Source organism: Danio rerio, chromosome 21, assembly GCF_049306965.1.
Source record: "Danio rerio strain Tuebingen ecotype United States chromosome 21, GRCz12tu, whole genome shotgun sequence".
NCBI lineage: Eukaryota > Metazoa > Chordata > Actinopteri > Cypriniformes > Danionidae > Danio > Danio rerio.
In genome coordinates, this window is record NC_133196.1 from 35,878,405 (window position 1) to 35,891,019 (window position 12,615).

A 12,615-nucleotide genomic window follows, 5' to 3' on the forward strand; every position below is an offset into this window, starting at 1 on the left:
AGCACACTTTAAGAGCCTTTCTGAATGAATGAATCAAATACTTTGCTTTCCATCAATGCAACCCGGGGTGTTGAAATATAATTGACTGAATTGGCATTGGCCGGGTTTAATAAAGACAGCCATAATGCAGATTTCAAAGCAGAATATCTGACAAAACGGCTTTGTCTTTCAGATAAACAAGAATCTTCACTAGCATGTTTCTATATCTATATTAAAAACATAATATGATATTTTATGCTTAAGATAAGTTAAAAACCTACACACAGCACTTTTAAAAATCATGTTTTTCATTTGATTAAAATCATATGAATTTGTATAAATTTTCCACTTTTCTGACAATATGTAAAATAGTAATATCTGGATGCAGCCTTTATAATGCAAGCTGAGATTGCATCACTCAAACGAAACCCACCGTAAAGTCAGACGGATAAACAGAGAAGTAGGAAGTTTCCGGAACTACGTCATATCATATTATCGTTCAATATTTTTAAACTATTGGTTTTGTATTGTTTTTATACATTATTTTAATTGTTATAAGCACTTTTATAACCATTTTTTTATCAAATCACGTGCTTTTGTTGATATCTCGGACAGTTTTACTATTTAAAGTTTATTATAATATTAATCACAAGAGAACATGACTTGCTCTACAAATATATTTTTATTATGGCAAAAATAAAAGCATACTAAAATATAATAAATAAAATAAAAAGCATAATAAAAAATACTTTCTAAACTTAGCCCGCTCCACAAATATATAAATCAGTGTTACCGATGGAAAAACATATTCTGTATTTGTAAATAATGACAACAGAACATTACTCTACAAATACATGTTTTATTATCACAAAAAAGCACAGTTACAAAAAAATATTGTGTACCTGGTCTCCACTTTTGCCATGACCTCTTTTGGTTTTAATAAACTTATCCTTCAGGTTTTTCCAAACCTTTTAACAAAAACTTTCTCTTTTCCACGGCTGTTGCAATTTCTATCCAAAGATTATTGATCATATGATTATCTGATCACGGGTTGTAAGTTGTGTGTACAGTTGTACTGTTTCAGACAAAATCTCTTCAAAGTGGTTCATATTCAACTCGAATCAGTTGCGGCGTCGTGCGCACTGTTTGCTCGAGTCTCAAAAAGTGCCCGACGCACCGACAGCCGAAATCATAAATCATAGTGGATGCGTCGAGTATAAACCAGGCTTTACTGTGACTGGTAGGGTTAGGGGTGGGGTTAGGTAAGCGCATTAAAAAGCATTGGATGCAGCTCAGATGGCCCTGCATGAGGTCTGCATCCAGACCCCACTCACTATTCCTCATGAATTCTGACACTTAATCTAGTGTTTCCCGACCCCAGTCCTCAGTTATTCTTAAGGATAAGTAGTCTATACAATAGCCTCCTCGAAGGTTTAAAGAGGAAACACCACAATCAGCTGCAATTTCACTTTTCATTCTCAAATGTGTCTCAGTTGGATATAAATCAAGCGATGTTCTATTTTCTTTTCAATAACGGTGCTGTACTCTTCTAAAGCATAAACGTACCATAATGTGTTTGCTCATATATTAGAAAAATGCTAAGTGAACATTCTTGTTTATCTGAAAGACAATGCTGAAGTCAGATATTATGCTTTGAAAAATGTGTTTTCCATGCCAGAACGCTGTCTTTGTTTTGGATATTTTAACTCGCCCAGTTTACCCAATTATTTTTCAGCACCCCAGGTTGCCTTTATGGAAAATCACTCATTCATTAGTAAGGCTCTCAAAGTAAGCATCTGTGACCAAAATGCAACCTCAGGTAGACAGTAGCAGACTCCTAAATGAGGTGCAGATTCAAAGTTCCACAGGAGGTGGTTTTTAATAAGAAAATAATATACATATTATGAACATAAGCATTAGATGAGCAGGTTACATTGTAACCCTGTGTCCTAACAACACGCTATGTGACAAGATTTCCAGTGATAAGAAATTTGGCTGTTTGCACCAAATGAAACTCGACAGAAATTTAAATAAAGACATTCTGAAGCACAGAATGGTGCACTCACTGCACTCTTACAAATGGTAAGGTTTATAATCTATTTAAGAGTGTATTCACACCTGCTTTATTTAGTTTGGTTAAATCGCACTAGAGTTTGTTTTCCCTCTTGGTGCGGTTTGTTTGAGGAGGTGTAAATGTAGCAATGGTACTCAAGTTTAGCTAAATTAATTCACACCTCCTCGTGAAGTGACGTGCGAAGCACTTTCGCCATTTGCATTGCATTAAAAATATTGTTTTTTAGACGCAGCTAAAGGCACTTCATTTGCGAAATGTACAATTTGTCTAAAGTGATGTATACAAACTATATAGTACACCAACCAGAGCAGTCGTCTCTCCATAGTCAAAACACGCATTGTGTGTCTGCCAGTTTGTTTACCTGCAGGAGTTTCATTGGCATTTTGCCACATGTTAATTCTGACCAATCAAAAAGCAGTTTCACCATCAAGGACCACGCTACAACTGTTGCTTGAGAAATTTTATTACGAGTTGTTTGAGAGAAGTAGGTAATGGTTAGAGAGGAGAGGGAGGGATGTTAAGAGGCATAAGGAGGGTGGTGTAGGGTATGAGTGGATGAGTTTAGAGGGGAATGGGGTGGGAGGGAGTGAGAATCTGAGACAAACAGTTTAGGGGGGGTCTGCTTCCACGCAAATAGTAGATGAGGGAAGTTTTCTTAGGTGTGGCCCTGCTGCTGAACTTTTGTTAATTTATTAACTCTATTTCACCATCAAGGACCACGATACAACCGTTGCTTGAGAACCTTTATTAAGAGTTGTTTGAGAGAAGTAGGTAATGTTTATGAAGATTGAGAAGAGAAGTTTAGATGATTGTTGAACCGGCTGATCAGGGAGTCTTGTCCTGGTAGACTCAGAGTGGGGGGCTTTGTCTCGTAGGTTAGTGCAATCTTTAGAAGACCTGAGTTGAGGCGGAATAGTTGGATTTGAGCTGATTCGCCATGTTGGTCGGTTTTACTTCTCTTTAGGGTGTAAGTGAGTGAGTCAGAAGTGTGGACCGAGATGTCTGAGAGACATGGATGGATGGATGGGTTAAAGGCGGACATGGTAGGAGCCATTCAGAGCACTTCAGGAAGCCGAGAAATGTGAGAAGGAACATGCATTCTAAGGTTAGATCAACGAGCGGACTTGAGAAACCTGTGCGAAGGGTATGTACGCATAGGCTCAGAAGGTCGGAAGTTAGAGATAGACAATTAGCTATAACTGGTGGTTCTTGTTTCTTCAGGCCTTTATTTAACACGACCACATGGAAATGGGAAGTGGCATGGCATGGCTGACCAGTTGCTAGCCTGTAGATGAAGTTAATACCGGATAGGTATGACCTGATAGTGGCTGCTCGGATTTTGAGGTTGGAATGGCCGTGCGTGTCGAAGTTGCAGATGGACCAAACTTCCGATAATGGAAAAGGGAGTTGGTAGTAAGAGTGGAATGCCTTGAAACAGTTTCAGCCAGCTAGGTAAGATGAGAGAGTGCTGTGGGCGAGGCTGTTGAGAATGGCCTCCTGTGAAGCTTTGGAGAGATACTTCAGATGATAATTTAATTGAAGATCGTTGCTGAAAGCAGTGGTACTGGCGTGGAATGAATGTCGGAGTCTGGGGCCAATGTTCTGAACTTCTGAAAAGAAAGACGAGACAAAGAGTCAGCTATGCTATTCCGGTAGCCTGGGATGTAAGCGGCTCAAAATGGGAATTGGTGTTGAGTAGAAATAAGGGTTAGTTTGCGAATAAGTTGCATGATGGCTAGGGAACGGGATCTGCCTTTTTTCAGGATATCGACTACTGCCGAATTGTTGGAGTGGAAAAGTATGGTGTGTTTGGACCATTCATAAAGAATTGCTGCTATAATGACTGGGTACATTTCGTGAAGACCGGATGATGGCAAGTTTGTTGACTGTACGAGGTTGTTAAATTTGTGTGGCCATTTGGAAGCGAACCATCACCCGCAAAGGAATCCGCCAAAGCTGATGGAAGATGCTGCATCTGTGAACAGTTGGATGTCTTCCTGCTGTGTAAGATAATCATGGTGGAAGATTATATCCTTATATGCTATTCCAAGATGACAAGAATTGCTGTCAGAGACGCATTTCCATCTTACAGTCTTTGTTCAGGGTGACTTTGTCATGAAGGGATGGAATTGATGATGCTTTGGACAGTAGGTAAGAAAGGAAGGATTTTTTTGAGGAATGATTCTGGTAGCGTAATTGATATGACCGAGAAGAGCTTGTAGTTGTTGTTTTGTGCACGTATCTGCAAGCAGGAAGTTGGAATAAAGCAGTGAAATGCGTTGCACTTTTCTATGGGTAGAGATGCTTGGAAAGAGATGGAGTCTAAGGTGATTCCTAGAAATTCGATGAAAGTGCATGGTCCTGGAGTTTTCTCTTTTGAAAGAGGAATACCCAAGTCAGAAAAGACTTTGACGAGACTGGATATTCCTAAGAGTGGAAGTGAAGATGTAGGTGTGATGACGAGGAAGTCTTCAAGAAGATGGAGAACAAATGGAAGGTTGTGATTGTTGATTAGGATCCAACATAATGTCTCTGAGAGCGAGTCGAAGATCTTGGGGCTGTTTTTGCAGCCAAAGGTCAGTCTGACTGCGAAGTAGTAAGCTCTTTTCCAGAATACTCCGGAAAAACACCAGAATTTTGGGTCAATGGGTAAGATCTTGAAAGCACTGGTGATGTCGGCTTTTGAGAGCCATGCGACGTGGCCTGTCTTGCTGATAAGGGTTATAGCTTGATCTATTGATGTATATTTCATGGAAAAATCTGGGGCTGGGATAATGCTATTGATGCTGGGAACCGTTGTGCCATGAGGGAAAGAGAGGTCTATGATTAATTTCTTTTTCCCAGAGTATTTTCTGTTGGCAATGCCGATGGGACTAATTGTAAAAGGGGAAAAAGGAGGCTCTTTGAACGGCCCTATCATGTATCCTTCTTGGATTTCTTTGGCTAATAGTGTATCAACTATGTCAGGCTCAGAGAGAGCAGACTTAAGGTTGGGGGAGATATGGGAAGTGTCTGGTTTGATTTCTATTCCTGGATGGAATCCGAGTGGTTGTCCGTTGGAAATGAAATATACGGATTCTCTATCAGGATGATGTGATAAGGCTGTAACTAGGGTTTTTACCTTCATTGGTGTGCTAAGTTGTTTTAATAGTCATTCGGGTATGGTGGTTGGGTTGTGTGGGCAACTATTCCTGGCATGAGCACTGACGCAGAAGGAGCCAACATGTAGAAGTCTGCAGTTGGAGAGAGAGCATGCGGGATGGTTGAAATTGTTGCATATCATTCTGCCTCCTTGATATAAGATTGGTAGTCCTCTATTATCTGTGTTTTTTGGAATCGGGATGTTAACTGTGGGGCTCATGTTCAGTGGTTTTAAAATGATGGAGGAAGGATGGGCTGCTGTAGATAATCTGTTGAAAACTGATGTTTTGTGTGAGGAAGATGGTTGGGGATTAAGAGAAGTTATAGTTGTGCATGCTGAGGCAGGATGTGACGGGGCTCCACATAACTCACAGGACAGTAAATTTCGGGCCGCGAAAATACAACAGTAGAGTTCAGCATCGAGGGTGCCCCAGTATGTTCCTTGGTTGAACTGCTGAAGCCTGCCTGCTGCTTGGGATGCGAAAAGAGTGTGGTAGTTATAGAAGCCTGTACCTCCAAATCGAACGGCCATATCAAGAATGATGGAAAGGTAGTCGTCCAACTCGGATCTCCAATCTGGGCAAACATAGCATATTATATCTCTGTAGATTAAAAAAGCTAGTGAGAATTCTGTAGGGTTGAGGTCTTTGGAGTGAGCATTTATGGTGTGGCTGAGTTGCATGGTACCCAGGTGAGTTTGCAGTTACCTGGGCTGGCTGATATTAATAAGAGATGGCTGGAAAAGGTGGTTAGATCTATATAGTTACCGGATAAGATTTGAAGATGTAGTGTTGGTGAGACAGGTGAAGGCTCTAGGACTGATGAGGTTGGTCTGGGAGGAGGTGTTGCTGTAGCGAGTGTGTAGGGGCTGCTGTTAATGTATGTTGCGTAAGGGTGAAGGGTGGGGGAGGGGTTGGGGTAAGGGTGGGGGGGGGTGGTAGGTTAGTTGGAAGAACAAAAGATGTTGGAGGAGGTTAAATAGATCTAAAAGAAGGAGTTAAGCTAGTAGTAGCAGCATGTGGAGCCTGGTTGTAGTTGGTTAGTATGAGGGAATTAGAAAAGACAGGAGCCGTATTGCTGTTAACGGCTGAAGATAAAGTGGATGAATGGATGATGGGATGTAAGGATGGATGATTGTTAGTTTGTGAGCACAGGGATGAGAAAAATCCAGTGGTGTGGATTTTGTCACATGATTACATTTTGGTTCTTTTCAACTGGTTTGGACCAAAACAATCAGTGTGGTCTGAAAAGGACCCAAAGACGGCAGAAAAGGCTACAATGTATCATTAGACTTGAGACACAGTAGACCATGCTATTTTGCTGGCCCACTTGGAGCATTGTGTAATGATAAAAGGAAGTGCCCTGCATTGGTTTAAGTTTTATCTTGCCAATCGCAGTTAAAGTCATGATTGCTGAACATTCATCTGAGGTAGCCTTTTTGTCATGTGGTGTTCCTCAGAGATCTATTATAGCCCCTATTCTTTTTTCCTTATATATGCTTCCCCTGGGTTCTATTTTTTGAAAACATAGTCTGTCTTTCCACTGTTATGCAGATGACACTCAAATTTACCAAGTGGATTCAAGTGGATTCCCTGTCGGATGTGAAAGCCTAATTGTCTTTGAACTTTCTAGATTGTAATGAGAGTAAAACTGGATTAATTGTGTCCGGCCCATCAAATTCTTCTAGGACACCACCAGTAGATCTTGGTGAATCTGGTTTTTCTGTGAAACCTTGTGTAAAAAATCTGGGTGTTGTTTTTGATGATGGCTTGAGCTTTGATAAACAGATTAACGCAGAGGTCAAATTCTGCTTTTTTTAGCTTTGACTTTTAAAAACAGTCAAACCTATTTTATCTAGAAAAAAATGTAGAAAAACATTGACCACATTACACCAGTTTTGCGCTCTTTGCACTGGTTGCCTGTGCACTATCGTGTCACTTTTAAAATCCTTCTCCTGGTTTAAATCTCTAAATGGCCTAGCTCCTTCCTACCTGTCAGACCTGTTGACTGAACATCAGCCTGGTCGGTCTCTTCAGTCATCTAACCAGAGACTATTATACATCCCAAAGTCAAAGCTGAAATGAAGGGGTGACCGCGCTTTTGCAGTAGCTGGTCCTACCTTGTGGAATTCTCTGCCCCTCTGTATTAAGTCTATATCATCTCTGTTTGTTTTTAAGTCTAGGTTGAAAACTTACCTTTTTGATTTAGCATTTTATCAGTGAGAATTGTTTGTTTTTAGCTATAATAACTATCAGTGAGATTTGTTTGTTTTTAGCTATAATAAATATTAGTGAGAATTGTTTGTTTTAGCTATACTTTTATACTTGTTCTTTGTGATTTGTGTAGTTCAGCACATTGGTAAACCTTTGGTTGTGTATAATAGTGCTATATAAATAAAATTGACATTGACATTTGTTGCCCTTGGTCCGGACCAAATTAGCCGAACCACAGATGTGAAAGCACCCTATTACATATTGAACCTCTTTAACATTATTAAATGTACATGCTGAATCATATGTGTTAGTTTTGAGTCACAGTTCCGAGGTTCAATTTCAAACTAATTATTTTATTTTCAAGATCTGAGGTGAACTATATGCTGCTTTCAGTTGTATGGCAATACATGTCATGTAAAATACCATTTAAACTCACATTGTTAGCATTTAACACTGAATAAAGCACATGAGGTGTACCTAAGGTGATCAGCGTCAGTCTTTAGTTGTTCAGCTGCAAGAAATAGAAGTAATTTCTAAAAATATACATTTCAGCTGTTGGTTAGAACAAAAACTAATTTTAATATGGAAAACATTCCTTCTTTCACGTGCCATTGCTTTCATTTAGAACACGTTTTAAATCAGCCTTATTGGTCCTCAATCTGTCAACCTGGACTTGCGTATGTTTTGATCCAGGAATGCAATACCTAGTTCAACCACTGGGTGTAAAACTTACATTGGTGCTATCGCAGGTGCCTTTGAGGGTGCAGAACACTTCATCGACATTATGACATTCGTTGGGGAAAAAACTTGCAAACATGCAGAACAACAATTTAGAGTTACACTGCTAGCGATCAGATTTATGTAAACTTGGCAAGCTGGATGCATTCTGTACTGCACAAAAATGCACTGATCAGGACACAGAACACAAGGCCGAAAAGTTGAACTGCGTTATAGCAAAGGACCACTGCATACCATTTTTTAAAATGGGTTTTGTATGTAGTTTGAAAGTAAAGCCAGTGGTTTTCAATCATGCTCCTGAAACCTTAATTTTCAAATACAACCTGCTGCCTTGAAATTTCAAGTCAATAATTCAAGTTCAATAATTGATAAGGCTTTATCAGAATGACTTCTCGAGTGGGATTGAACAGCCCTAAGCTAAACTGGAGATTTTCAGTGAGGCAAATCTGCTAGCACCACTTTTCCATTAGCACTATTCCAGCAGACATTCCCAGGCCATCTCCATTGTTGGATTGGTCCAAGCTCAAAAGGGGGTTCTGGGCCAGAAAGATTAATTTAACTTTAGCCCTAACAACCGGATGAACTCAGAGCCAGGCAGTGAAGAAATGATGATGTTTCTATTGCAGTCACATTGCGCAATGCAACGACATTACACTATATTGCTCAGTAAGTCTAAATATGTAAAACTGAGCAAGAGAAGAATCCAGCATGTATGAAGTTCAAGAGTTTCAGAGTTCAGTTCAGTTGTCAGATAATGACAGATGAAAGTACCTAGATTACGTGAGCCAATGGTGCTAGAATCTAATGGCTTGTTTCCACTAAGTGGTACAGTATGATATGGTACGGGTCACCTTTATCAGGCTTGCGTTTCCACTACCAAGGTTACCCTTTTGGTGGGCGTGGTGTACGACAAAAAGTCGACGTCATTCTTGTTCGAATAAATGTCTACAGTAAAGCTGTACAGGTCATTCACAAATCATATAAGAAGCACTTCTCACAAAACAGACGCTTTATACACATAAATACTTGTTTATAAATGTTTATTACTAACTTTTCTATGAACAGGATTTGATTATAACTGCAGATCAAAGACAGTGCGAAATAGCCTACTGTAACATCTGAAATTTTATTAAATAAATAAATGAACATATATAAACACATACAGACCCTTAAAGTCACCGATACGCTACCAACTACAGAAAAACTTTACACAGCATACATTTAGTCCTATTTAGGTTCATAAACATCACGCCACATAGCCCACAGTCAGTGCAAACCTCTAATCTGTTTCTGTAATCTTCACCAGCATATGTAAGCTTTGTTAGAGAGTAATACTATCATTCCAAGTTCATAATAGTCCACAAGGCGATAACAAACATGGCAGTTTGTTCGTGATTCAGGTTGCTGAAACAATTTGTTCCTGAGTTTTGTCAGGCTTCTCCTTTGTTTACGCTTCACTCTCGCGTTTATCCTTTTCTTTCTGAATGGATCAGATGACGGAGACACTTCAATAATCCCACACACGCTATTTTCAGCCCAAGAAGATCGTTTTATTAAATATAGACGTGATTGCGAGCTCCCGGAAGAAGGCAAAAACTGCTCGCACCTTTAGACGGCATTTTAAAACAACAACAGGACACGACAGATATGGTTCTTCTTGGATTTGTGTCTGTACATCAAGATGACGACAAGGTTTGCTTGATCTTGGGTCATTCTTGGCTCGTTATTATATGCATATAGTTTTAAGGTGTAATCTCTCGGCTGTGTATAAAAACATGGTGGTTCTTTTGTTTTCATTCTGGCTAGCTCCACACGAGCTTGTGACGTATCTCTGTAACCAATCAGCGTTTAGCTGCACATGTAGCTCCACCTTTTGGTACCCTTTCTCGTGTTTGGTACCTTTTCGAAAGGGTGCCAAAAAAGTGATATGGTATGGTTCGGTACACCTTTTGAAAGTGGAAATGGTCATAAAAGTGTACCAAACCGAACTGTACCGTACCGTACCACTCAGTGAAAACAGGGCATAATGGTGCTGTTCTGTGCAATACAGTAGATAGTGTGTATAACAGAAAATAAAAACTGATGTCATTTGAGCACAAAGATGGTGTCCCTTTCGGCATGCACAAGTGAAAATTCTGTCAACCAATAATGTCCTGCAGTGAGTCCATCTTCTCCTTTTGGGTAGCTGATTACTGTGCTGCTGTAGGGACTCCAATGGAAGGGTGCCAAAAGGTAACAGAATCGTTACCTATGCCTTGTTTCTACTGAGTGGTACAGTTCAGTTTAGTACACATCAACCTGATCAAAGCAAATTCTCTTTCTTTTTGTTTAAAAAGACACAACAAGTGATCACAAAAAGAGAAAATGGCACTAGCCTTCCTCGTATACAACAATAGAGGACACAGATTCTCTTCTTGCTTCTTTGCTGTTTGTCACAAGACATTTAGCTTTTTTTGAGTCCGGGATAACCATAACTCATTGCTGGATGCATTCGGGTGTCATGTCTCAGCTGTGTAATTCAAATGTCACTTCCTGTGTTGTTATTTCTCTGGCTTGTAACACACACTGGTGACAACTCATGTTTATTTATATAGCGCTTTTCACAATGTATATTGTGTCAAAGCAGCTTAAGCAATTTTCTTGTAAACTCCAGATTTCCGAGTTGAAGTTTAGTTCAGTGTGGTTTAAGTTTCACTACTGAAAGTTCAAATACTGTAGTGCGAATCCACCAAAGCGCAGCTCCCCAAGTCCTGATCCAAGTAAAAAAAACTTCACCAATTGACAAAGTTAAGAGAAAAAAAAACCTTGAGAAGAGAGACTAGGCTCTGTTCGGCATGACCATTCTTTTATGGCCAAACTTCCTGTGTGGAGCTCCAGTCTAGACGCCGGAAGCTGGATGTCCATTGTGGAGAAGCTGCAGGCGTTTTTGCTGTACTAGGTATCCTTGTGAAACGGTGTCAAAAAAGTGAGGATACAGTTCCATTTTTGCTACCTTTGACAGTGGAAATTGACAGCACTGTACTAAACCGCTCAGTGGAAGCAGGCCATTGGGTACTATTTAGGTTCCATTCACAACTTTTTAAAGAACATGAAATTCTGTTTTTTTAGAAACTATTCACAGAAATGTTCTTTTGGGAGCCTAAAATAGTTTGTCTATTGAAGTTATTTGACAATGACAAACAGTGATTATTTATGTTTTAACAATGCTTAGTCTTTAGAGGAAAACCTTTTAGGCCAAAGTGCCACACAAGGAGAGCAAGGAAGTGAGCAAATTGCCTCTGAAATCTACATCACCCAGCCTGGAAAGAACAGCCTGGTCACCACACTCAAGCAAACGGTGGCTAAAAAAGGAAACCCAAGCATGCTTGCACCTGGTAAATACAGCAATGTGTATCTGAGTACTTTTGTACTAAACGTCACATGAAAAACCTTGAAGGTCACTCCATTCTCTCTCACAGGTTATGGTGGGCCTCTGAAAGAGGTTCCTCCAGAAAAGTTCAATGTCACTGTGATTCCCAAGTCTTACCAATCGCCATGGGAAAAAGCCCATTGACCGTGAAACACTTCTGGCTACTCTCAATGCCCACCTGCCTGAGCCACCTTACAAACTCACCCCAGCCAACTACAAATGCTTTAACAGGTACTCAAAAATAAATAAACTTCTGGTCACACTGTATTTTGATGGTCCGTTTATTGAATTTAAGTTACATTGCATCTACATGCCAACAAATTCTCATTAGATTATAAGTAGACTGTTAGGTTGGGGTTAGGGTTAGTGTAAGTTGACATGTACTTGTGAAGTTCTTTTAGTCAGTTAAATGTCTGTTTAACAGCAGTATCAACAGATATTAAGCAGACAGTGTAGTAATATTCAAAAGGACCATCAAAGTAAAGCGTTACCAAACTTTTATCATTCACCCTTGACTTGTTCCAAACATGAACACACTGTTGAACAAAAAATATATTTAGAAGAATATTAGTAACAATTGACTTCCATAGAATTTGTTTTTCCTGCAATGGATTTCACTGGTTATAGTCTTCCAACATTCTTAAAATATCTTCACTCAACAGAACCAATAAAACCAATATATATATATATATATATATATATATATATATATATATATATATATATATATGTGTGTGTGTGTGTGTGTGTGTGTGTGTGTGTGTGTGTGTGTGTGTGTGTGTGTGTGTGTGTGTGTGTGTGTGTGTGTGTGTGTGTGTGTGTGTGTGTGTGTGTGTATGTATGTATGTATATATATTTAAATGTTTTAAGGAGTGAACAAATATAGCTCTCCTTTATCCTCAATACCCATGACTGAGAAGCCCTAAAGCAAGGCACAAAACCGATATCACAACTAGTGCGCTAACCTGTGGGTTAAATGCAAAGGACAAATTCTCAATTTTCCACACTATTCAAATATTTGTGCTATAAATCTAAATTAAAGTGTTTAATTAAACCAACTG

The 12,615-nt window shown here is 39.5% G+C and overlaps 1 protein-coding gene across 2 annotated transcripts in view; it reads left to right on the top strand.

Moving 5' to 3' along the window:
* The window catches only part of LOC100536537 (myozenin-3), a 26,793-nt gene that overhangs the window by 13,111 nt on the left and 1,067 nt on the right, over window positions 1–12,615 (top strand). For both annotated transcript variants that reach the window (XM_021469204.3, XM_073936101.1), the window contains 2 exons: window positions 11,357–11,519; window positions 11,604–11,785. In XM_021469204.3, the coding sequence (XP_021324879.3) occupies window positions 11,357–11,519; window positions 11,604–11,698 (258 nt within the window). In that variant the 3' untranslated portion in view covers window positions 11,699–11,785. The remainder of the gene's footprint in view (window positions 1–11,356; window positions 11,520–11,603; window positions 11,786–12,615) is intronic.